Consider the following 26,330-nt stretch of genomic DNA (forward strand, 5'->3'; position numbering starts at 1 on the left):
CAAATAACAAAGAAAAAAGATCCCCGATGGAAACCTTGAAAGAAACAAAAGAGAAATCAAAATAAAACGAAAGAGAAAACAAAAAACAAGTATAATTACGAAATATGAAAACCAAAGTAACCTGAACTTATGCAGTAACGAGCGACCGACGAACGAACACATCAGCAATTAAAAAAACAAAATCAAATAAGGGTGTGGCAAGGTCTTAGTCGACCGAGATTTTACCAAGTCTTAGTCAAATAATATAACATGTAAAGAGGAAAAAGAAAATCTAAAACTAAATTGCACGGATCTTGGTGTAAGATCTCACGAATAAAAAATCGACTGGGACTTGGCGGAAAGCTGATCAAACAGGAAGCTACGGCGAGCGATCGACCTAGCCAGCGATCGAAAAAAAGAACAATCGAAACAGGCCAGCCCAGTTTAAGACGTCGGGGGAAGCTTTAGCGAGACGGAAGGTATGCTCGCTATAAGCGAGATATAGCCTTCCCGCTGAACTGCCCCCTCCTCCTCTGCCACGGCCACCGCGCCTCTCCCCTCTCCCGGCTAGCGGCCGCCCCTCTCCCCGACAAGCTCCGGCCTCCACCGCCCCTCTCTGGCCGTGATCGACCTCCCGCTCCACACCCGGTGCATCTCCGCCAGCATCGCCCACCCCCGCGCCCCTCTGCCCCCTCCTCCCGAGCTCCACCGGCCTCCCGCCTCCACCTCCTCCGGCCCGAGCTCCAAGCCTCCAGCCGCCTCCTCCGGCCCTGCACCACCCGCACCCGCCCCCACCTCCTCCGTCCCTGCCCCGGCTCCACCGGCGGCCACCCCCTCCGTCCTCCGGAGGTTGACAAAAGGTTGCCTTTTTCTCCTTCCTTTTGTTAATTATGTGCGGATCTCAGGTGCAGGAGTTACGATATCATGGGAAATACGCGTTGCGGCAGGGAACTGATGTACTACATCTACAGTTCTCTCATGAATGCTTTGTTTTTTCTGTCGTTGTGTTTGGTCTGTGGAGTGTGGACAATGCCTCGGGCTCTGCTCAGTTATCTTGTTTCTGAAACGAACTCCGATGTGCTGTTTCATTGGTATTTCAAAGTCCAAGCCTTTGTTGTTGGAAGGCGTGGAGAGATAGTTAGTTTCCACTTGCCTAGTCAAGCATGACATGAACACTTGCTGAAATAAGCCAGATGATTGCAAAACATAAAAGCGCAAGTTAATGATATACTAGAAGAATTAGGACAGAAAGACTGAATCTTCAGTAGGAGTCCGAACTCCCAACAAAATTTTGTTTAAGCATATATTTGTTAAAGACTGGAACACGTACATGTTTGTATCTCCTTATGAATAGCTGTTTTATTTAGACGCATTCATGACCCTGGCAAAGAAATACATCTCATCCATATATTGAGTAACTATGCAAAAGGACAACTTTCAGGTTCTGCAGCAGTGTGTACTAAATACTAGTACTATTATTGTCAATCAGCAACCCCATTTGTTGAGCAAAGTGGTAGAATTAGAAAGAATCCCTACGTTTAAATATTTTTCCATTTCTACAAAATGGCTCCACCATGATTCTTTTTGGCAGGTGCCATTGGCATGACCAACTGACCAAAAAAGTGTAGAAAGTCTCTACACAGGACCTGGTTTCTCTTAACTGTGCTAATAAGGGAACTGTTATTGACAGCTGATGGTTTAACACTGGCACATTTTACATAACCTGGTGCTTTCATCATTCATAATGCAAGATTGCGAAACCAAAAGCTCTAGCTGTAGGTTGTAATTTCTGTTTTGATTGTGAGGATTATTTTTCTGCTCTTGTGACATGTATTTGTCTCCAAGTTGGTCCTGAAAGTAGATATGAAATTAATATTTTCTAGTTTATTAAGTTTTTTATCGGAGAACGTGTTTATTGAGAATGGTCGTAGGAGTACATTGTTTACAACTTTTGCTGGACAACAGTAGATGGTCTATCTGTATAATTTTGTTTGGCAATCATGATGAAATTTGTTTATGATGATGCTCATACCAATGTATGAGAATTAACAAAGCAGGTGATGTTAGTGAGGGTGCTCATATTCTGGCCAGCCATGTTCAACGATGCTTTCGCTCATGTGAATGCATGTAAATTGATTTATACTAAATAATAAATGCTTGTACTTGTCACATGGCTTTACTTCTAGCTGTATGTTTTCAGATTGACCAAGGCTTTTTTAATTATTTTTGTTTGTATGCAGAAATAGTCAACTATTTGGAAAATACAATTGCTTAACCTATCTTAGGCCCGCAGGAAGGGAACAAATTCATCTGTAGGGCTCCATCATGAATGAGTAAGTTAGTATTATGGTATTCATCAGCGTGAATTTTCTTTTTCTAACTTGCAAGTTCTCTGCTATTGATTCCATTATCATTTCTTTCCTAAAGAAGTAGATTAGACGAAATAGAAGAAACTGTGTCTATGTATCCAGTAGAATGTTAATTTTAAATCCTAATGTTTCAGCATCCTACATACTTTCTTACGAATAAATGGACATTCTTTAATAGCCATGTTTACATTTTAGTTATTAGGAGGACATTGCAAGTCATTGTCTTGTTGATTTAATTCTTTTATGCAATACTATATCTCAGCTTACCAAATAATGGAACACCGAACACCTAATTGATGTGTATCTGAATTTCTCTTTATTTAGCAGCAACATGATCAAACGAGCGGAACGCCCAGGCTTTTGCTTGATAGGAAGTAAAGTGGTTGTGCTAGTGAATCGCTACATCACATATTTTTGCCCAGAAACAATTATCAATATGTACAAGGTGAGTTAATTCGGCAATTCTGTCTTTACTTTCGGAAATGCGCACATCTTCTATCCGTATTCTAATGATGTTTTAGTTTTCTGTGACTCCCGAGACAAAATCAAAAGCTATTAAAGGAGCATTAGTAGAAGAACTCACGAAAACGAGTCTTGGAAATAAAGTGATTGCTTTTGATGGCATGCATATCTACACAATCACTCTTTTCCCATCTGAGTATGAAAAAGAGTATGTCATCGAACTGAATGAAGGTGCTAGTGAGGATGCGTCGAGGTCCGCACATTAACTTTTGACATAACTTCTATGTCGTATTTCCTTTTTTTTGTTCAGTTGCTAGCTATATCTTTCATGATTTAATTTACAGGAGTGTTAGTTATAGTGTCACAATTCATTTGGCTAAGTCACTGAAAATGCAAGAGTTGAAGGACTATTACAATGGAGAACAAAGTTATGTTTCTCAGGATATTTTACATGCAATTAATGTTGTCGTGAGAGCATTATCTTCAAGGTAAGAATTCACCATCTTAAGTTGCGGTATTATGTTTCTACTCAACTTTGAACACCTAAAGTAGAGAGTGCAAGATCAAATTCCAGCAAGTGTCTTGATAGAAGAAATTTATGTGAAATGGGTAGGATTCCACCGAAGCTACAAACATCCTAAATATGGAAGAAACCGTAGATCAAAGAGAACTCAAAATTCAAAATGATAAATAAAAAGTGGCGCATTGTTCTTTGTAATGATCAAGTCAATGCATCATGGGGTATGGCTATGACTATGATAGAGATTTTTTTTTGCTTTCATTTGTTTGTGACTTATTCGTACTGCAGCTGTCTCAATGCTCCAAGGGCAATGTTTTCAACTAAGTTTGGTCCTATAATAGACACTAAAGAGGGACTCGAGCTTTGGCAGGGGTGCTACAAGGGAGTTTGCTTGTCACATTATGGTCTTGATTTGACCATAGGTACTCTATGAAGACTTATGTTATGTTCTAAATTAGTCAAACTCTTTCCTACAATGTGACAAATTTGGTGGAAGTTTTTAGATTTATTCACTTTTTTCTTGATGCATGCTAAACATAGATATACTTTGTTGCACATGGGCCACTTGGATCATCCACGCACACAACCCAACTCCCCCACCCCTCAAGATAGGTGATAGATATCTCTTATTTTGATCTTGTAACAAGCTCAATAAGAAATCGTTGATCTTACTGTACTCATCTTTGTAACAGATTCAAATATCCCATCCTTTTCAATCCCATACATTTGGCTATAACCCCTTACCATGAACCTCACAGTGTAACACTGCACCTGCCCTTCTAGATTTTGCTTTATACTCCCTCCGTCCCACAATATAAGATGTTTTTGCAAGCTAAAACAACTTGCAAAAACGTCTTATATTGTGGGACGGAGGGAGTAGTATATTACCCATTTCCCTTTGTACCGGGGGAAACATTGCCTCATGCCACTTTGGATCTTGCTCTGTCGCCTTCCATTCTATTAGGATCATCACAGATTGCAATGATGCAGTGGCGAATTTTGTACAATCATCTAGATTCATTCACTTCTCCTTCTTGATGCTTTTATGCTTGGGCCACTCACACACACTACGTACCCAACAAATTTTCCAGTGCTTTATTTGAATGATTTACTTCATAATAGCCTATTCCTAAACGACCTAGGATTCAGTTTTCTATTTGTAATCTTGTGTATGATCTTAATTTTTAATGATTTATCTAAAAAATGATTTGGATGTGTTTTTGCTATTCAGATACAACTGTAGCACCTTTTTATAAATCAATTTCCATGGTCAAGTTTGTGGGTGAATTTTTGGGCCGAACTGACTTCAACCGGGCTTTCTCTCATAAAGAGTATGCAAAGGTATTAATCTTGAGTAAAGAAATAAATATTTATGTTGGTATTCAAATATTAGATAAATAGTGCTTTTGAATTTTAATTTGTAATGACTTGGTCACTATATGCAGATAGAAAGAGCTTTGAAAGGGGTCCAAGTTGAAACTATCCATCATACTGATAGAACTATGAAGTACAGAATTAAAGGGCTTAGTGTTGTCCCTGTGAAAGAGCTCATGTACATTTTTCTTATCTCACACATCAAATAAATCAGCTAAAACAAGCTCGTACTTCCTATTTATAAGTTCTCCATACATGACATGATCTTGTGCCTTTTTCTATTTTTAGGTTTTCTGTAGATGATGATGGTATCATGACCACCGTTGTTGATTATTATCAGAGTCGGTATAATTGCAAATTGGAATATATTCACTGGCCAAGTCTGCAGTGCGGTGTCTCTGGCCGTCAGATTTATTTACCCATGGAGGTAGAAATTTACTGAACTCAACATCTGCCATGACGATTTAGCTTCTGATGCATAATTTACTTCTAGGTTTGCAAGCTTGTGCAAGGGCAGAGATACCGGCAAAAGCTTAGTACCACACAAGCAGCGAAGTTGCTGAAAATAACCTGCAAACGTCCTCAGAATAGGCTGAACGGAATATTAAAGGTATGTTTTATAATCACAGTTGTTTGCTAAGAGTTAATCTTGCTCTCTAGATAATGTAATGGTCAGTTGCTTTCCATCATGGTCCATGCATTAGGCAGTGGCATTGACACATAAGAGGTGTCGCGTGTATGTTTGCGAACCAAGTTGCGATGCATGTACTGGGTGTTACCAGGATGAGCTTATAGATTGAACAATTGATGCTTCAGTAGCACAAGTACATATATTTCCCAAAGTGCTTTATCAAGTCGCTGATTGCACTTGCTATTATCACTGATGCCTACGACATTGCATGCTTTGCAAGGTGAGAAGCATTGCGATGCTGATTTGCTTGATGGGCATCTTGGCAACACATATGATCAATGTGATTTATAGTGAAAGCTAGCAGCAAATGGCTATTTCGCCCTGTAGTATAAAATGAGGTTTAACATAGTATTAAATATGCCTGCTATTCAACCGAAAGCAACACTGAAAGGGAACATGATGGAAATTGCTGCACCTGACTTGTCCATCAATGTTTGCCTTTCTTGTAGAACAGAAAGGGCAACCCCATTTTCAGGAGACTAGTTATTGTGGTTAGCCTCACCGGCGGAGCTACGTTAGGGCCAAACAAGGCCGTGGCCCGCCCAGCTTTTCCAAAAAAATATTTATACCTAAGCCTACTGCTCAGGCCACAGACACACAAGACGAGTGAGCATGCAGCGATTCAAGTTTAGGGCCATGTTTAGCAACCTGGCCCGCCCAGCTTTTTGCTAGTAGCTCCGCCACTGGTTAGCCTCATAACAGATTATTAGCACCAAGACAACTTGGGTTTGAGAATGATTTGGAAATTAATCAGGCCCGTAGTTTGTGATGCTATTTGAGCTGAAACATCTATGCTAACATTTTGCTTCACGTTTTTTTTCGTCTATGGTCCACTTTGAATTAAAATTAGTGTACCTTTCCTGTATTAGGTACGGTAGACCTGCTATTTCAGAACACGCTACACTTCAATTAGACTTGTATCTTCCCTTATTCGATGGTCCAATTCCTACTACATAGGCAATCCGTACAGAAACAAATATTCAGCAAAAACTATCCAGCGTGCATGAAATTAAAAGCGTAAGGAGACTCTTCATCGTGTTACACTGAAATATGTGAGTGGCCACCCATGCATTCAACCAGATTAAAAACGATCAAACAGTCAGACTGCGGTACAAAATATTTCCACCCCAACTGAATCACTGCCATTCCTCACCGCTAGACCCTACCTTAGTCAACGGCAAGCAATCTGTTATTTGTATCTCTGGTGACATAGTGAACAAGCTTATCATGTACTCCTCCGTGACTCCGTCTCAAAATAAGTTAGTACAAAGTTATACTAAAGTTGAGACACTTATTTTGGGACGGAGGTTTGCATGAGTCTGGTAACTTGTTGTATTCAAGTTGAAGTCGTTTAAAGTTTAAAGGTGATGGACAGATATGGATTAGTTGGATCTCAACTCTGAACATGCAGATATGCACCGGTATTGAAAAGAGCTAGATAAGCGTCCAAATTAGATTAAACAACTTTGAGTGGTAATAGAAGTCCATAGAAATAAGGAGAAAACTGCCCCAAGCTATGCGCCGGAGAATTTTTCTTGCTAGTTCTTGTGTATCGTTGCTCTGATTTTTGGGCCAAAAAGCCACCAATGTTAATATGCTTGTGTAAATTTGTATTTGCTGGCATCTGTGCTATTTTAGCTTGTATATGCATCTTATTTTGAGCTGCTCTTATTGTTACTGAGATTTTCTCCACAGGCTGCGAGAGGTAATTTTGATGTTGAAGAGCTTACAGAGGGGGAGTTCTCGGCCAGTGGATTTCCTAAAGTGCTTTATGGATCTGTTCTATCCGCCCCTTTGGTATACACACACTATACTTGTATGTTCTAACTACTATTTTTATTGGTTCTAAGATTTGCTTCCTTTTCATCATTTCAGTTGAAATATGGCAATGAAGAAATTTTTATGCCCATTGGTGGACAATGGAATATGGCTAACAAGGTGATGTCAAATTTACAAATATACATGTTTTTAGTTTCCTGCACCTTTTATTAATGTTTTGTAGACACACTTTGTCAGCAGTGTCTTGGAGTGGCATATATATGAATTTTCTCTTTAAAAACAGGATAGTGTTGGTCCAATTGACAATATTTGGTGACTGTATGATTCTTTGTTATTTCAGAAAATAATTGATGGAGGAAAGGTGGAACGCTGGGCTTGCTTGAACTTTTCTAAAGTACCAGCTTTGGAGGTGGATAATTTTTGTAGTGAATTGATTAACATGTGTAACAAAATTGGGATGGTATGTTCTTCTTTCAGTGACTTCTCATGCTAGTCTACCTCCACAAAGTTTGGTACTATGATAACACAACAGCTTATAGACAACTCATGCAGTAAGAATATGGGGTAGCAATGCATGAACAGTTAGCTAGTAATTGAAAAGTTGAAGTGCGCCAATTTATTGTCACCAACAAAAAAGAAATGGGGACCGGAAAAGGGCAACGGCTGAAGGGTCTTGACAGATTAGGAGTGGCTAGCTTCACGTGAAATATTTTCCAGCGGAGAGTTCTTTATGTACTTTAGTGTTTAATGCTTAATTAGTCCCTTGATTATAAACACTAAACATTAGTGCTTAAAAAAATGTGAGGCTTCTACATTTTGAGGGGCTGTGTATCTGCACAGCTTGCACATGTTTTACAACCTGGTTATCACAGATATTTGACTAAGATAGATCATTTTTTTCGCTCTTAAGGTATTTGAAGGAAAGCCATTGGCAGTCCAGCAATCAAGCAATTTTATGGACATACAATCCGCCTTGGAGTCTCTTTTGAGTTATATTTCGGAACTATTCACTGATGAGGGCAATTGCCAGCGGCTCCAATTGCTTATTGTAGTTTTGCCAGAAGAAAAAGGGCACTATGGTATGTATATCACTATTGGTAAAAAGCTCTGTGATTTAATTGTTTTTCTTGTGATGTATGCTGCATATTTTTGTAGGTACTATTAAGCGCATTTGCGAGACACAACTTGGAATAGTATCTCAATGTTGCTTACCAAAGTATGTGAAAGCAAAAGTAAATGTGGAATACCTTGAAAATGTTGCACTTAAAATTAATGTGAAGGTATATTTGTATCCACACCCCTTGTTTCACATGTCTGACTGTATGTTGTATTGTTGGTAGTTACTAAATTCATTGCAACAGGCCGGAGGACGGAATGCAATTCTCCAGGAAGGATTGCCATTCTTGTCAGATATTCCAACAATTATTTTTGGTGCTGATGTCAGCCATCCCCCACCAGGAGTGTACTCATCTTCTGTTTCGGCGGTGAGTACCTTAATGTTGGTTACAATATTCTTTTTGTTTTACTGTCACTGCATTTTGAATACAATGTTAAGCGGCATATTTTGGTTCAATACATAAAGCACAACTATCACTATTTAACAAATGCTTGTAGGTTGTTGCATCGATGGACTGGCCTGAAGTTGCAACGTATAGATGTGTAATCTCCGCCCAACAGCCAAAGCAGGAGATTATAACAAATCTATTTCAGGTTACTCAAGATTCAAATGGGTGTGTAAAAACTGATAGCATGATAAAGAAGGATGCTTTGATCTGCGCTTTTGATTTGTCCATTCTGAATCCTCACATAATTGATGTGGAAACTGAGGTGTGCCTTTTGTTCATTGTAGGGAGCTTTTGTTGAATTTCTACCAGAAGAATCGTCGTAAGCCTGAACGCATCATTTTCTACAGGTGTGTTTACCAAAATATGATATTTCTGTTGTCTTGTGCTCTTGGACAAGCCTCTTGACTGGTCGTTGTTGTGCTTAGAGATGGAGTAAGCGAAAGCCAGTTCAGCCCAGTTCTGCTTCATGAAGTAGATGCTATCCGAAAGGTGACACCTTCAGCCTAATTTGTCTAGTTTTGAATTTATTACCTTGTTGTATTCACAATAATATGTTTCCCTTTTCAAGGCATGTATCTCTTTGGATGAGCATTATGTTCCACCAATTACGTTTCTGGTTGTCCAAAAAAGACACCAGACAAGGCTCTTTCCTTTGCCGACCACCAGGAAACCTGAACCCAAAGGAATCAGGAAACCTGAGCCCAAAGGAATCCTCCCTGGTCAGTGTGCTGTTCAGTTTTTATACTTTAGTTTCCCAATCTCCACTCAGTGTTGCATCTGGCTTATCTTATTTAAATTTCTTCAGGATGCTGCTTGATTGCTTGTAATTTGATAAAAGTTCTGGTACTCTCTGGATCAGTGATATTTTCGGTTGGTACAAAAGAATGTAAACTGTGCAAGGGCATAGACTTGAGAATCAAAAATATAGATATAGATATGAAAATAAAATCGGCCAACGTAACGGGTGATCTTTGTCATGCTGGGTCAGTTCAGCAATTTTTCCAGCCAAACTAAATTTGGTTGGGGGTTCCAGCATTCTGCAGTGCATAGCCAAACTGATCATAGACAAGGTTACAGGTGAATCAATTTAGCAGAACTGAAACTGAGCTGCATTTATCTTCTTTTGTATTTATCTTCTACTGGTGACCACATCATGTTCAACCTTCTTCAAACCGTTAATTTCTAAGTTGTTTGCCTTTTTAACCATTTGTGTTCACTTCCTTATTTTTCTTCGGCGAAAACATAATGCCTTTGAGATTGCAGGAACCGTTGTCGACTATGGAATCTGCGACCCTTGTGGGTTTGATTTTTACCTAACTAGCCATGCTTCTGAGGTATATAGTATCTGGTGCCGTTGTATCTTCATGGTTTTGTTTTATGGATGGATATTTATAAACTATCAAGTGAATATATAATGCCATTTTCAGGGGAGCTGCAGACCCACGCACTACCATGTGCTGTTCGATGAGAACCGCTTTACCGCTGGTGCCCTCCAGTCCATCACATATAATCTGTGCTACACGTATGCTCACATCTCTATTCATTGAGTTTGTTTAGGTACTCAACTTGATTCTAACCTTTGTTTAACTCTGACCTTTTCCAAATGCAGTTATGCTCGCTGTACACGTTCTGTATCTATAGGTAAGTTCATTCCTTGCAATGATTTCTTCTCTATTTATGTGTGATTAGTAGCTGTAGGCCACATGAGATGGTACCCTACAAGAAAGGCCAAATGGAAATCCCTTATAATGGATGGGGCATGTAATTTAATGGAAAACTGGACTAAAAATAATGCGCTGAAATAATTGTATTATTTTTCATAGTGCTGCTCAGGTCATTGAAACTCAAATGAGGGTTGACATAACCTTTTTGATAACCCAACAATTGGATGCATGCTTATCTATATTGTCAGGTTATGCACATGGGTTTCATGGCATACTACTGGCTTTATGAGCTTCTGTGATAATGTTTTTCATGGCACCGATTTGTGGGTTAACAATCTTGGAGTATTTGTGGTATGTTTCCTTTTTCCAGTTTTTAGTGTTACGACCTACTTATAAAATTATTACTTAGGTGTTTCCAGTCAAGAACTACTACTGCAGGGCTAACCAGACACCCTCTGCTAATACGCCAATGATACCTGTGACAGTGGCAGGATTTTTTCTTAGAAAAGCAAAGGAAAATTAAGTAACAACAAATGATTCGTGTGACTTGAATATTGAACGAAAACTTAATTGGATACACGAGTGTTCTAATTGAAGCTGATGGACTACCTCGCCATGATTATGGTTGTATGCCTTTGTTACATGAGAATGATATGGGGCGAAAGCTTGCCCCAACCCTCACAAACAAGTGTGTTAGGTTTTAATTTAGGACTGGATGGCATATACGTCTGCCTAGTGTCTCATAAAACCTACTACTAGTGTAACACATGATTTTGAAACTTGAAAGCAGCTTCATTCGTACTTATAATTATCACTGTGCAGTTCCGCCGGTGTACTACGCGCATCTTGCTGCGTCACGGGGGCGGAGCTACCAGGGCAATTTTGGTGATGGTTCAAGCATAAGGGAAACAACACCAGGTGACGAACTACCTGAGTTCCTACAAGTCCCAAAGATCCACGAGAATGTGTCGGAGGTCATGTTTTACTGCTGAATTCGAGGTGGTGGGTCGAACTATTATCGTCTTTGCTCCGAAACTTGGCCCTCGGTCACCTTTTGTATATTCAGAGTCGCGACTTGTGAGGCCGATAACACTGGCTCAAAATTTTGCTAACGTTGGCTCAAAAGTTTTGGATACGAAGATTCAGATATCACCGGTTGTGCATGTACCTGTCGTTATCTCTAGAGTGGTTTGTTCTTCTAAATGGAACTAGTTTTATTGAGTAAAATTTCTTTCCTTTTTTATTTACATCCATATTGGAGGATTACATTTGAATTTCCTTGACCAGCGGCAAGTAACATGTACTCTTGACAATTGTAAGATCTTCATTCATTATGTACAAAAGCTTTGGTTGTTCTCATGTTGATGACCGCACTCTTCAAGTGTGAGTTTAGCTGGTGGAATCTGTCATAGGACTACGGCGACAACTACATTAAACAATCAAGGTGAAAGGACTTTTGTTGTTGCACATGCATGAAAAGGATTGAAAGAGAAAATTTTAAATTTTCACAACACAAAAATCAAATGTTCTATAATGTTTCGATATTTCAATCATGACAAAATTCAGCATTTAGAATTCAATTATTATTATTTTCATTTTTTTTGAATTTGTCAGTTTTGAAGAATTTTAGATTAACAACATTCAAAATTCAGGACTTCAACGGTAATGTTTGAAATTAGGAATTTTGAGTTCCATGATGTTAACCTTATAGTTAACAAATTTAAATTTAGCTTTTTCCTTATGAAATTTGGAGAAGTATATTAATGTTAATTTTCAGCATGTAAAACCTCATTGTCCCAAGTACATAGATCAAAATTATGTAATACAAAAATTGTTGGGATATGCTAAAATTTCAAAAAAAAAAGATAATAGACATGCGCTATTTCATCGGTCATGCTTTCTTTCCACACAATGGATCGCCAGTAATGAGAAAAATTGGATTGAATTTTCAACCAACCATATACTAGAAAATAAGAGCGGTACATATAGTTCCATAAGATATGTATGATTCTCCAATTCAAACAACTGTAACATGTCATTCCCTTTTCAAACACACATGGCAAATTGACAGGATGAAACCTTGAAATTTATTGCCATTCATCTCATCTTGTAGTGCAGTATGGACCAAGTGTGCAAAATACTAGCTTTTACACATCTCTAAGAACAGGCAAAAGAAAGGGCTTGTAATTTCAGTCCAGGAATGACAGGGTTCAGTCAAAAAATTTCAACGTGAAGGTGTTGAAAGCCACCTATGTGCTACGGGTAACAGCTAACAGGTAGTCCATACTCCGTGGAGTAATATACCACATTAGTGTAATACTAGTTTCAGAAGAAATTCTCTCTCAAGAAAAATTTCAGAAGGAACTGCATAATGAAACTGTCTAATTGCCTCATATTGTCTTTTACTTTTGAAAATAAGGTGGAGATCTCTGCCTTATATTCTTTTTTTTTTGTGAGAGTACGCCAATGGCAAACCTTAGCTTTATAGAAGGCAGAAAAATATTTACAAGAGGTTACAAGGGGTCGGCACCACACATCGATGCACTACACCCACTCCACTCCCACTCTCTAAGTCGATTACTCACAAAACGTAGACACTCCCGAGCCTCCTGCCAATTCCCACAACTTCAACTCTTGAAAGATGATTGCCATAGTACCCCGAGCATCCCTCACATTCGCATTTCTGAATACTCGTGCATTTCGCTGCTTCCAAAGTGTCCAACAGATCATCATGACGAAGGAGTCAAAACCTTTCCTGTTAGGTTTGGTAATCCGCTTCCTTATCGTCTCCCACCACTCTTCCAGCCTGGACTGCACCGAGGGTAAGAGTGCCAGCTCCACCCCAACTTTAGCAAAGCATAGATACCACACGTGCCTCGCGAACACGCATTGCAGCAGCAAGTGATCCACCGTATCTTCCTCTTGGTCGCAAAAATAGCACGGTGAGGTTTCCTCCTGCAGGCCATGTCTGAGTCTTCTATCCGAAGTCCAGACTCGGTACTGAACTGCCAACCACATAAATATCTTGCAAGATAGCAGAGCCCAACTCTTCCATATGCCTCTATACGACTGGAACCGGATCCCTCCCTCACAGAACATTTTGTATGCCGAGGCTGCTGTGTATTTTCGGTCCACACACCACTCCCAAACAGCCATATCCTCCTGATCCGGGATTGGATGTACCTCAATCAGCACTTCCCATAGCCGGATGAATTGTGCCAATTCATCTGTGGACATCTCACCTGTGATATCCATAGTCCAAGCATGGGATAGCAAACCCTCCTGCACCACTCTTCTGTTCCTCACTTGGGTCTTGACTTTGAGCACGATCAAGGGTGCCACCTCCGCAATGCATGCACCATTGATCCATCTGTCCTTCCAGAACAGAATCTGAGCTCCATCTCCTAGCTTCCACTTGACTAAACTGTTGAACGCCTGCTGTAAATTTCGATCTGGCGTCAAGTTGAGTCCCTGCCACGGCCGTGAGCTATCTGTTCTTCTTAACCATTCCCACCGCAAGCGAAGCGCAAGGCCGTGTTTGCCCAAGTCCATCACTCCTAGTCCTCCAAGGTATTTTGGTTTGCATACTCTCTGCCAAGATACCACGCACTTGCCTGCGCTGACTTCCTCCAAGCCCGCCCAGAAGAAGGCTCTGCAACCCTTGTCTACCTTGTCCAATGCCCACTTAGGTGCTTCCGAAACAATCAGGTGGTGTGTGGGTCTTGCACGCATCACTTGGTTGACCAGTATGAGCCTGCCCGGTCTAGTGATCATTCCCCTTTGCCAGCCCGGCAAAATTTTGATTGCAGCGTCCACCATCGGTTGCCATTCAGACCTCTTTAATTGCTTGATACTCAGCTGCAAACCTAAGTATTTGCACGGGAACCGGTCAATCTTCCAGGGCATTGCACTTCTTACTAGTTCTTCATATCCCTCCTCGGCCCTGATCAGAATGGCCGAGGATTTCGCAAAGTTGATTTTGAGTCCAGAAGCTTCACCAAAGATCTGCAGGACCTCCTCCACCAATCTAATGCCTGTCCTTGAGGGTTTGATAAACATCACCACATCGTCCGCATAAAGAGATAGACGTTGCAATGGGCTGCAGCAGTTCATCTTACTTAGGACTTGAGAGTCATGAGCCTTCACCACAATCGCTGTCAAAACATCCATCGCAATAACGAACAACATTGGGGAGAGGGATTCCCCTTGCCGCAGCCCACACGCATGCATGAACTTCTCTCCCGCACACCCGTTGATCACCACTCTCGAGCTCGCCGAAGAGAGCAAGATCGCCAGCCATGAGAGGCAAAAAGGCCTAGTGTTACAGAGACCGCATGGACCAAACAGTCCAGCAAACTGGGGACAGAACAGAAACGAAGACAACGGCAACAAATGAACGAAGGAAGAAAGAAGAAAGAAACCGAAGGAATAAGGCAAACATAGGCAACTGTGCGGCGCCCAAATTTTCTGCCCGTAGAAGAAGTGCTACAGAGTCAGCTTCTCTTTGGAACAGCATGTCCATGCAGAGAAATGCTGACTGTTGAAAACCATTTCATTAGGGCTGTGCCATAGTTCAGCAGCACAGGCCGCGGAGACGAGCGGCCATGCTTGGAGGTGTTGGCCCTGGACGAATTGCAGTAGAGATGTGGCTCGTGCAGCTGGCTGCTGAAGATTCAAATGCTGACAAATTGTTTTGCATCAATCTGCACCTCAACGTAATATGCTCAATGGATTCAACACCTGGACAAATATTGCACCATGCATCTTTGGCACCAACCCTTTCGTCATCATATTATGGGATGCCAGGTGAAAGTAGCAACTTCAGGATACTCTTCTGAAAGTTAGCATCTAATAAAAGTAGTTTGTAGTTTCTAAACTACCAGCATCGCGGCCTTCAATCACAAGAAAATTTTCCAGAATCTGCAGCAATTCGGAGAGGCTGTAGCCTGTAGCAGATCGAGTAGGTCTCAGTTTAGGCTCCCAGCCGCTGGAAGTGACCTGTGATTAACCCAGCAGTACTGATCTTGCGCATACATGAAGATGACAGGGAAAATCGGGAATGGTACAACACTTAGTCGCATCTTGTACCAGCAGGAGTACTGACTTGAAGGTTGCCCAGATGGCCGTGTCATTTCTATGCTTCAAAGGACTGAACAGACAGGTCCCATAGACAGATAAGAGCCAATTATGCCACGGGATAGTGTTGCCATGGAGGAGCATGCTGGCAAATTGCAGAGGACAGCGGTGCTATGAGCAAGCAGATCTCGGAATCCTAATTCCCCAGATTCTTTAGGTGTGATAACATATTCCCAGGTGATAACACTGTCGGCCGTGAGTTCTCTTCTTGTTCTACCAGAGAAAGGAGCGTCTTAATTTGTTGACCTTGCTGATGTTTTCGTCTGTAGTAACTTGGGATTGCTGAAAGAGTGCATTGATCATCATGGCATCATCCATCCAGCTAGTCTCTTATCAATCTTCTGTATCACTGGTTGGAGAAGATGTCGCGGCCTGCGGAGTCTTGCTTATATAGTGGGAGGCCAGGATAAGTGCAAGGCAGTGAGCTGATGGGGCACTCTAAAACACTTGCAATTTCAGCAGCCTCCTCACTGTTGATATGAATAATAAGGTGCTCTTATGACAATTAGTACTGAGACCAGAAAAGTCCAAGAAGGCCTGCAGGATTTGCTTAACCCTTCTAGCCTGATCAACCGAACCGTGTGGCAGTAGGACTGTGTCATCAGCTTACTGTGTAAACTGAAAGTGGGCCATTGCCGCTAGCCCGTTACTGCTATGGAACGGGTGCCTGAGGTAGTCATCCTCTGAAGGACATTGCCGGCCAGAATAAAAAAGGTAGGGCCACAGGGAATCACGCTGTCTAACCCCTCCAGGAAGGAAATGGGTTCACCTGCCATACCGCTGATAAGGACCTGAGCCTGCCCTGACTGTAACATACACTGACCCCATTTGATCCAATCCGTAGGGAAATTCCGGTGCTGCATAGCTGGAAGAGGCAATCCCAAAGCACTGTGTCAAACGCCTTTTGAAAGTCCAGTTTTAGCAGTCATTGGTTTCCTCTTTATCTGCAGACCGCACTAATTCAGAAGCCAGAACAAAGTTCTCAACAATTGAGCAGCCCTTATAAACCATGATTGAATCATATCAATGAGGACCCAAATCAGAAGCTGGAGTCTGTTTGTCATGACTTGTGTTTCATCAGGCTGTGCACTAAAGAAATCGGTCTCAGGAAACATTCAATCTTTGGTGTGAAAACAATGAAGGATCTGTTGACGTCGGCCTGTTCTTGCTCGGCCCGCCTGCTGCTCGCCGGCCACCATCGTCCCCGTAGATGGCCTGCTCTTGCTCGGCCCCAGCCGCTCCTGCTGCTCGCCGGCCACCATCGTCCCCGTAGATGGCCTGCTCTTGCTCGGCCCCAGCCGCTCAAGATCTCAAATGCCGCCGGCCACCATCATTCCCGTAGATGGCCTGCTCTTGCTCGGCCCCTGCCGCCAAGATCTCAAACGCCGCCGGCCGCCTCCGAAATCAAGCCTGCAAGCCGCTCGGATCTTGTGCGCTGCACCACTGGCTGTCCCCGAGCATGTGCGCTGCGCCGCTGCCATCCGCATCCGATCTCAAGCGCCGCCGGCTGCTCCGATTTGAAACTCTTCCTGTTCGTCAGGCAACCATGGCTGATGGCGAAGGAGTTGACTATGACCGGTTGGGCAAGGCAGTTGTTGCGAGGGAGACGAAGGGGGGCTCGAAGGGGATGGGGGAGGCGCCGGCGCCGAACTCGAAGGAGATTGGGGAGGCGGCGGCGGAAGAGCATGAAGGGGTCGTGCGGGGAGGAGGGGGCTCGTGGGGCAGGATACCGCGACCTTACCGGTGAGGGGTGGGCGGCCGGACCCGCTTACAGAGGGATACGTTTACGTCGTGGAGTAAACAAACACGAGCAACGTTTTTCCTTTACGGCGTAAACAGGTGACGGGCAAATATGATTTCGCCGAAACAAACACCTCCTTAGGTTGAACTTGTTTGCATGGAACTCTCTAAAGAGGGGATATCAGATCCTCTTTCTTTAACATTAGCTTGTTTTTGAAGAAATCATATGTAAATCCATCAGGACCTGAGCGCTTTTAACAATCTCCTTCCAAGAGACTGTATCGGATAGACCACCGAGACTGACACAGGTGACTGACATTTACTGTTGGTAGTCGGTGCGGGGGAGAGCCCGACAGGTTCCCGAGACAGTGGCAATTTGTAACTTTTGCTAAATATGAAAGCGCTTGATGCATTATGTACCAGCAACCTCATTTATTTCTCCTCGCTTGGCAATTTACAGCAACATACAAGAACGTTGAGTTCTCGTCACCAAGACTGCACCAGTTAATTTTTCCACGTCTCCTCCATATAGAAAATTTCCAGGAGAGTAGTTGCATAATCTTTTCCAAGACATGTCTCTGAAGAACTCAAGATTTTTCAGTGGCCTATGTTCTTCCAAGGCATTCAAGAAATGCAACGATTGTCTAATTTATCCTCTCAAGAGAATAAAATCCCCTGGACCACTTCTTCGCACTCATCATCTTTCAGGAATACTCGTTCTTTCAGCTTACATTATCTAATTGCCTGCACCAAGAAAAATGTACATGCTCATAAGTATCTGACAGAATGACCACAGTTCAAGTTCAAAGAGCAAAGGCATCAAAATGATCTTGAGTAGCTGGAGACCTCAAGAGGAAGATTTTTTCATGAGCACAAACCTAGTTGTATCAATCCATATACCAGGTAACTGCAGAGATATTTGGCCGTTTATCTAACTCAGCCACACAAATGAATGTGTGCCCTGAGCAGGGAATGCACGGACAGAAGAAATATGCATTTAACAAGTTGAACAGAATGTGGTTATATGATTCTCAGTGGGGCTGTCTTATGCTAGTACATTCTGCACCACAATCCAATCCAGAATTCAGTCTGGTTCCATAAATCTGGGGCTCTGGGGAATCCAAGTACAGTAGCGACTTGTAACGGATTCAAATAAGCATCAAGATGGTAAACAAACATTGCTATGCCAAAAACCATCAGGATCAAAAGCACAAAGGACAAAAAATCGAGATTTGCTGCTACATAAAGACTCTATTGCAAACTCATACTGTAAGAAGTACTGCATTTTTGCTGCTGGCTGCAAATGGTTGCTTATAGAAAGCTCAACAGATATCACACATAATGAATTTGCTAAAATGCCATGGGCTAGCTTATGCTGCGGTACCTAATTCAGTAATGCATGACCCATACATAAGTAAATGGTCAAACTACATGCATATTAGCAATTTACTGAAGCAGGGACGCAAATAAGTGGAAAGTCTTGCTTAATTGAAGAGCGGCAAATGATTTGTCTACAAGAGAAAAAAAAAACTTCAGCTATATGAAAGAAGCTAGATAGGCCTCATCTATAACATCCATTTTTCCTTTTCAATATGAAGATTAGTCTTACTTCTGTGCCTGTGTACATGATGCTCTGTAAACAATAAAATTGATATTCAATCGTAGAAAACCCATTTTCTCTTGAAAAGAGTATGCCAACAAACTGATCACATGCACATAATCAGTCTGATCAACTGAGACATAACTAACCGGACTAAATTAACATAGGTCAAGGGTGTTTACATGATAAAGGGAGAAGTCCGTTAAAAATGAACTTCAAATTCCCATCATTCTTAGATTTCCGATGATCAGAAAAAAGTTTTCAATAAACACAAGACCAGTTGTCAGCACAAAGCACACGCATATACAGTATAGAAGAAATCAAATTCGAAGTTACACACCAACAACTTGAAGTTTCATGATGGCCAACTGGCCACACTGGCGGAGCATGCAACAATATGTGTTAACTCCGCTAGTGTAACGTAGGCAACAGACAATAAAACACCACCAAAACTTTTTTATCTTCAGTACTTCAGAAGGGATTGAAAACACAACCTTTTGGTTTATCAATATGATGTTTGACAATCATCAAGACCAACCAACAACATAAAAGCAGAGGTAGTTGCTGTTTCCATTTTTCTCCTAATATAGCACCAGATGACGATGACACTAGAAATGGTGTCAGGGCACACAACATGAGATAGTAGGACGCAACAGACAGTATTAACAGAAGGCACATATGTTTTAGAAAATTCAAAAAATACACAAACAAAAGAAGTATAGGTTGACCGAAAAATGGTGATCTGAACTGCAGCTTTCACTACGCCTCCAGGCAGGCACAAGTTCAATTCTGCTCGTACCCATCACAACTAAAAGGGAAACACCATAAGAAAAGTATCATAACTTCCCAATGTTCGTGTGAAGCAACACATGCAACCGCAAATTAAGTACACACAGAGCCACAGATACAAAATTTACCAAGACAGAGCCACACTCAGGCAGCTGCGCACACATGCATAGGCGACAAACCAACAAAGCAAGGGCAGGCAGCTGCACACACATGCATAGGCGACAAATCAACAAAGCAAGGGCTCCAAGAATTACCAATGGCCTGGAACTCAGCTGCTTTTCATGGTAGTATCAGCACACCAGCCCAACACCAATGTCTGGAACATGGAAATCAGCACAGTTAATAAGTTTTATTGACACTACAAGATGCAAATACATTGTTTTACAGTCTTACCTTGTAAGTTTAGTGGCGACTCTTTCTTACTGCATAGCAGCAGCATTGGATCCATCGTTGGGTACTCTGCTTGAGATTCCGCAACTCTTTCGTCTACAAGTTTATCGAATAATTCTCTGTTTTCTGAATATAGCTCCAGTTGTGCGGTGCTCATCTATATTTAAGAAAAGTATTAGCTGACAATTCAACATAAAGGTTGTTTATTTCATAGATTTTAGTCAACCTTTTTCACTGTCCGCTAATCGCGGGTGCTTTTAGAGTAATAAATAAATAAATAAATAGAAAGAAAGAGACAAATTTAATGTGGTAATGACTGTGCGCAACTCTTAAACATCAAAGAGAATAGAAGGGAGGGAGTACCTCGCTGTCCTCAACACATTCTCTAGTCATTTTACAGTACATACCCTCATCATGGACTTGGTTTGCATCTGCAGTCGCCTGTCGCAAAGCACTCACTGTTAGTGTTAACTTAACCACTTCCTCTTGCTGTCCTTCCATTTTCTTCAAATTCAGATGCAGTGTACACAAATCTAAGTGTCCCTTTGTGTAGATGGGGAACTCTCCTTCGATGACCTGGACATGTGAGGACAACGAAGTTGCTTGCAGTAGCACCTGAGCAACACAGGGAATATCCGTTGCATACTCTAAGGCGAGGTTCACCCCTCCCATGACAACCACACCTATAGAAGCTTGAAGCACATCTGGTAGGGTTCGTGTTTGGCCATCTTGTACATGCAGAACATTATCCAGATATTCATCACTTTTTATGAATATGATATGGTTGAGCACATCCTTGGGATCATTCGTCCAGCACGGAACTTTATAGAACTCTTCATTTTTAACCTTCTTCTGTTCATTTACATCCCAAACCTTGGTTGAAATGTGAAGATATCTCAGGATTAGTTTTGATATCTTTGCCCAGCTACGGATGTATCCATTTCCCAGATCTGTCAACTCTTGCTTCCTTGCACCCAGCTTTGGATCGAGCGATTTCAGAACAATTAAGCAGATGAAGTTGTTCTTTATGCTCTCAGCAGTGTGTATTATCAGTGCCGCCATTGCACGCAGAGACTTGACAGAAGACTTGGTTGGATCAAAATGAGATAGCTGATCAAGCATATCTTTTAGAGCAGGATAGCCCACTTGAAAGTTTTCAAGTGGAGGGCCTTCACGTAGTAGCGTGGGATACCCTCCTCCATGGGAAAGTAAAATTGACCCTTTGATATACTTCTTTGTTTCATGTCCCTGGTTCTTCTCCTTGAACTCATACACCTGTCCATCTGTAGTTTCGAATCCTCTCACCCACATATGCCTTCCTTCAATGATCGCCCTGACAGTCCTTTCACCATCAGTAAATGCAACCGTGAAAACAGCTAACCCATCTGGGGTGAGATGAAACTTCCTCTTGCCCTTCACGAGGGTCTTAAACTTCTTTTTGAGATGTTTCCGTAGGCGCTCCATCTGGCTTGCGTAGGAGCGGTGCATTTCTGAAAAGGAATTTTCGCTGCTCAGCTTCAAGTTGATAGTCATCAAAGGAGGCCCGTCCGGCACATCATAAATGCCATCCGCTTGCTGAGCCATTTGAAACAAGTATTTCCAGGAACCTTCACAAAGTCAGTGCACTGCCCTACTGCAATAAACACATGAATCATGCAAAAGGGCATTAAAGTTTAAAGCTCATCAAGGCATCAGCGGAAACTTATAAACGGCATTCATGTTTGCATGTCAAATGAAAAAGATTATCAGGTTATCACCTATTGAACTGCAACATATACATGTCAACAACTCAGATTATCAGGTTACAACATTCAAGAAAAAGGACCTTTGTACTGCCTTGCACAATTAGCAGATTGATCACAAAATAAGCTACGAAGAGGATCACCGAAACTACATTGTACACATGTCTCCAACAACTAAACCATTCAAGAAGTGGACAACGTGCAGCCTTTGCTGTACTAGCAGTAACAGATCACAAATAAGCTGTGGACAGGACAATGTAGGCACCGTTACGATCCATACAAAACTACAGAACTCAACTACTCATCAATCGTCATAGGGAACGAGTAGGAACAAAATACACGCAAAATCAGGCTGTGCCATACAAAAAATAAACAGGAACAGGCTTGCAGAATTTGCGCATTGGTGCTATGTGTCAACTCATCACATATATCATTTCTGTAGTCACAAACTATGCACAATCGAAGGGAAAACAATTAGCACCAAATCAGGAAGGCGCCCATCAAGGGGCAAGTGGATTAGCAAGAGATATTTGCGGTACCTCGATCTGGGAGAGGCCTATGTGGGAGGCGGCGAGGCAAGGGGGGGCGCAGGGAGAGCCAGCGATGAGCGAGTTCGGCAGGGGCGCTTGATCTCGCCGTGCGGGCAGTTCAGGTGAGGGGCGAGGGCTCCGTCTCGGCCAACCCTTGCCGCAATGCCGGCGCCGTCCTAACCTGCAAACCCTAGCGCGCGGCCCGTGAGGGGTGGGGGAAAAAAATAGGACAATCGAAACCCTCAAACGGGGTGGCGCCGAGATGCGGAATCTACCTTGAGTCGCTGGTAGGAGGCGGCGCCGGGAGGTGCGGGCGTGCGCGGGGGCGGCCGGCGGCGCGGCGCGGCGGCGGCTCCTCGCGCCTGGCCCTGCTGCTACGCTACGTCCCCTGGAGCCGCGATGGAGACGGGGCGTTTCCCGTGTCTTACCGGGTCGCATCTCGCATATCGGTCAAATTCAAGGGCGCATCTATAATTCTAGTCTGCAGTGAAATGTCTTGTGCAATGAACAAAGTCACTTTGATCATTGCATATATTTAGAGAATAGCGTGTTACCTTCGTGCCACTTTTTGACACACAAAATTGCCTAACTACGTCAACCCTCCCCCCAAAATTCAGCCAAATCCCCATTGCTCGTCACCGTCGCCGGCCCTCGTTGAAGAGCGTACCTCTCTTCGTCGACATGTGTCCTCGCCGAGCTGCTCCTGCTCTGCTCACCGCCGGCGTGGCTCGTTGATCCCCGTTATGCAGTGCCCATATTATGGGTAGCCGGTCAAGCACTACATCTCTGGCTCCAACGTCCACAACGGATGGGTGTTCTACAGATGCCCAAGCATGGTCTAAGTGTATTCTAGTTTCTATTCCTTGATTATTTGCAAAGAATCTTGAATCTTGTCCTATGTCATGTATGCTTCTCATCCTTGTCTTGCAAAATGGCAGCACAATTGCAAGTTATGTGAACTGGAGTATGTGACATATTTGGTCGAACAAAACATTCTTACAGGAAATGTTGGCATCGATGTTGTTGGCTGAAGCGAGGACATGAGGGAGGAGTTGGAGCGTGGAAATGAAGCAGGTGAAGTGGAATAGTGGACAAGAGCAATAGGTTGTCCCATTATTGAATTATAATGACTTGCGTGTTAACATGAGAAGTCTTATGATGTAATTTACTTTCAATAACTATTAGTTTGTAATAGCGTAGTATCTTATGCAGCACTTGGCAGTTGATGTCGTGGTGTGGAGATGAAGATCACCACAAGGACAACCATGCATGGAGATGGGAGATCATCATGGGCAGGCAGCAGACGTGGAGATGGAGATCACCATGCGTTACTAAGGAGCAATACCATACCACACATGTATAAATTGCCTGTGATGTTTGAAGTAGGATGATCCCTCATAGAATGTCAAGTAAAATTGTCTCCCAATTGCTGCAACATCACATGTTAAGTATTTTTAGTGGCGGGACTATAAAACTAGGGTGATACTAATTCTCCATGTTCGTGTTGGACACTTACGAGCGAAGCATTGGTTAACTTGTTGTGGCTATCAAAACAGTTTTGGGCCTCGAGTCATGGAAGTTGGTGTGGGATGAGATGTCCCCAACAAACAAGAGTCTTATAGAGATACGATTAGCAAGTGTTCCTAACCGAGTAATCTAGTCTTCTAGTAGTGATGCAAAAGCTCAGTAGTTGACATGTTGATCTTGGATCTTGAATCGCCAAGTATCAACAGAGGGATGTTGATTTTAGTGGGAGTAATGTTCTTATTATAATGTTAATGTGAATTACTCTTCATCAATACATGTCTTAGTGTTTTGCATATTTCTGTTGTAGATCAATGTCAACACCTGCTCAAGCTAGTTTTGCATTGAATCAATCTTGAAAAAAGATAAATTGAATGGAACAAACTTTACCACCTAGTATAGAAATCTTAGAATTGTTCTCAGGCATGATAAAAATGAACATGTTCTAGAGGAACCTACCGAGAATATTACTGCCACAACCAGGACCGCCCATCGGAAACTCATTGATGAATCAAACGAAATCCTCTATCTCATGCTGATTTGTATGGAGCCTGATCTACAGCAGTTGTCCAAAAATATAGAGGGTTTCAATATGATCGAGAACCTCAAGAGTATGTTTCAAATCCAGGCTAGGACCGAAAGGTTCAATATTTGGCAATCCTTGATGGATTGTAAGCTGAAAGAGGGTGATCCACTGAGCCTGCATGTGATCAAGATGATCGGGTACATGAGAACTTTGGATCAGTTAGGCTTCCCACTTGGGGACGAGTTGTCCATGGATACAATTCTAGGTTCTCTTCCAGGTAGCTAAGCGATGCTCATCTCGAACTGCCATATGCATGTCATGGAGAAGAAGCTCACTGAATTGCATGTGATGCTAAAAGTGGCAGAGCAGGATATCAAGAAAGTCACGCATCATCAAATGTTGATGGTGCGGAACTCAACTAAGTTCAAGAAGATCCGGTCCAAAAAACGCCGAGACAAAGGAGAAGGAGAAGGAGGCAACTCCAACTGGCACCGCTACACCCTAGATAGGACCAGACAAGGGGACCGTTTGCTTTCATTGCAAGGAACCCGATCACTAGAAAAGGAACCGCAACAAGTGGCTTGGCGAGAAGGGCAAGAAGACTGGAAGTGTGAATTCTTCTTCAGGTACACTTATTGGATATGTTATAGACATTTTATCTTGCTGATGATTCTAGTATGTCTTGGGTATATGATATTGGATCAGTTGTTCACATATGCAATTCGATGTCGGGGCTAAGAAGAACTAGGAATGTCACAAGAGGAGAAGTTGACATACACCTTTGGAATAAGAGTTGCTGCATTAGCCATCGACACTATGCAACTTAATTTACCTTTAGGAATTAGACTCCGTTAGACATGCTTCGGTCAATGATGAGTCAGTCAGATTTACCCTTGTAATTTTGGGGATACGCTCTATAAACTGTAGCTTTCACACTAAACAGGGTACCATCAAAGTCCGTAGATAAGACACCGTATGAGATATGGACTGCGAAGAGTCACATTTTATCTTTTTTTTTTAAGATTTGGGGTTGTGAGGCATATGTCAAGTGACTCTAGTCGGACAAGCGCACACCCAAGTCGGACAAGTGCTAGTTATGGGATATCCGAGGGAAACCTTGGGATATTACTTCTACAAGTGTGAAGAGGGCAAAGTGCTTGTCGCTCAACATGGAGTTTTCCTTGAGAAAGAGTTTCTCAGTCGAAAGGCTAATGGGAGGTCAGTCCGACTCGAAGAAGTTCAAGATTCACGCGGGGATGATCATGTAGGTGATTCTATCACAACAGAGTTAGTCAAGTAACCCGTAGTAGAGTCGGCGCCGGTGCCACGAAGGGAGAAGTGCAAAACCCGGTAATCATGCATAATGGACACATATTTGGTTCAATGGGACATAATATAGTGAACACACAACAAATGAGCTCTAAAAATGTGTAAAATATAGATCCATCAAGCACCCTTGCAACCATCATTAACAACGATGTTGTCAGCAAGGAGGGGATGTACTACGACGCCGACAAACCCCTTGATGAGTGGTGGGATCGACAAAAGCGACAACATAACGACCATGTCCATTAAATGAAGGACATTCATGCATAGTTGACTCACGGTCTTTTGTAGAACAACAATGGTCGTGTTGAAAACGTTGTTCTAAACAAGACTGGGTAGTTGTACCATAACTTTCGTGTCATTCTAAAATTAGTTAAGCCCTTAAGTCTGTAATGTTAGTACTTGTTGCAGGTATAGAGACATGTATTGAGACATGATGACTCAAGTAGGACAACAAAGTTAACCCTTAATTTGGTTCATAACTGATGCCATCTTTTGCTATTAATCTTTTTATAGGTTGTCATGCATGTGCTATGTTAATTTGCTCTCTATGCATGCTCACATTGTTCTTTTCAGATGATTCGTCGATTGCAACTTCAATATTTCGAAGCCCCCGCACCAAGA

General features: G+C 42.2%; 2 protein-coding genes across 7 annotated transcripts; one reads left to right on the top strand and one right to left on the bottom strand.

The window, feature by feature from the left end:
* The first annotated feature begins 479 nt into the window (after positions 1 to 479).
* On the top strand, positions 480 to 11,750 carry LOC125525729 (protein argonaute MEL1-like). 4 transcript variants are annotated; one of them, XM_048690732.2, is made up of 24 exons: positions 480 to 839; positions 2,220 to 2,312; positions 2,673 to 2,793; positions 2,870 to 3,063; positions 3,155 to 3,298; positions 3,619 to 3,752; positions 4,562 to 4,671; positions 4,776 to 4,882; positions 4,993 to 5,131; positions 5,198 to 5,314; positions 7,091 to 7,192; positions 7,271 to 7,333; positions 7,515 to 7,634; positions 8,085 to 8,253; positions 8,330 to 8,454; positions 8,536 to 8,658; positions 8,789 to 8,931; positions 9,024 to 9,086; positions 9,165 to 9,228; positions 9,308 to 9,458; positions 10,003 to 10,073; positions 10,167 to 10,261; positions 10,349 to 10,380; positions 11,226 to 11,750. In XM_048690732.2, exons 2-24 carry the CDS (start codon positions 2,305 to 2,307, stop codon positions 11,393 to 11,395), a joined length of 2,565 nt encoding a protein of 854 aa, XP_048546689.2. In that variant the 5' UTR covers positions 480 to 839; positions 2,220 to 2,304; the 3' UTR covers positions 11,396 to 11,750. The 4 variants fall into 4 exon arrangements, 3 of the variants coding, with proteins under 3 accessions (XP_048546689.2, XP_087392075.1, XP_048546690.2); XM_087535949.1 differs by having other exon boundaries at positions 8,789 to 8,904; XM_048690733.2 differs by having other exon boundaries at positions 2,676 to 2,793.
* Positions 11,751 to 17,558: 5,808 nt separating this feature from the next.
* LOC125522056 (uncharacterized) lies at positions 17,559 to 22,765 on the bottom strand. Of its 3 annotated transcripts, none has more exons than XM_087534929.1 (6): positions 22,606 to 22,765; positions 22,340 to 22,520; positions 20,422 to 21,691; positions 20,062 to 20,215; positions 19,923 to 19,984; positions 17,559 to 18,023 (listed from the first exon to the last, which is right to left on the bottom strand). In XM_087534929.1, exons 3-5 carry the CDS (start codon positions 21,640 to 21,642, stop codon positions 19,959 to 19,961), a joined length of 1,401 nt encoding a protein of 466 aa, XP_087391055.1. In that variant the 5' UTR covers positions 21,643 to 21,691; positions 22,340 to 22,520; positions 22,606 to 22,765; the 3' UTR covers positions 17,559 to 18,023; positions 19,923 to 19,958. The 3 variants fall into 3 exon arrangements, with proteins under 3 accessions (XP_087391055.1, XP_087391056.1, XP_048543085.2); XM_087534930.1 differs by having other exon boundaries at positions 20,422 to 21,688; positions 22,340 to 22,511; positions 22,606 to 22,764; XM_048687128.2 differs by having other exon boundaries at positions 22,340 to 22,511; positions 22,606 to 22,763.
* Positions 22,766 to 26,330: the final 3,565 nt, after the last annotated feature.

Source organism: Triticum urartu, chromosome 7A, assembly GCF_056163025.1.
Source record: "Triticum urartu cultivar PI428250 chromosome 7A, HENAU_Tu73, whole genome shotgun sequence".
NCBI classification, from domain to species: domain Eukaryota; kingdom Viridiplantae; phylum Streptophyta; class Magnoliopsida; order Poales; family Poaceae; genus Triticum; species Triticum urartu.

Excerpts from the sequence above, each read along its gene's own strand:
- LOC125525729 (XM_048690732.2), top strand. Across the intron at positions 8,932-9,023 it reads AAAACTGATAGCATGATAAA|GGAGCTTTTGTTGAATTTCT; the intron begins GAAGGATGCTTT and ends TGTTCATTGTAG. Across the intron at positions 9,087-9,164 it reads GAACGCATCATTTTCTACAG|AGATGGAGTAAGCGAAAGCC; the intron begins GTGTGTTTACCA and ends TGTTGTGCTTAG.
- LOC125522056 (XM_087534929.1), bottom strand. The coding sequence starts at position 21,642 with ATGGCTCAGCAAGCGGATGGCATTTATGATGTGCCGGACGGGCCTCCT. Across the intron at positions 20,216-20,421 it reads AATGTGTTGAGGACAGCGAG|ATGAGCACCGCACAACTGGA; the intron begins GTACTCCCTCCC and ends TCTTAAATATAG. Across the intron at positions 19,985-20,061 it reads GTCGCCACTAAACTTACAAG|ACATTGGTGTTGGGCTGGTG; the intron begins GTAAGACTGTAA and ends TCCATGTTCCAG.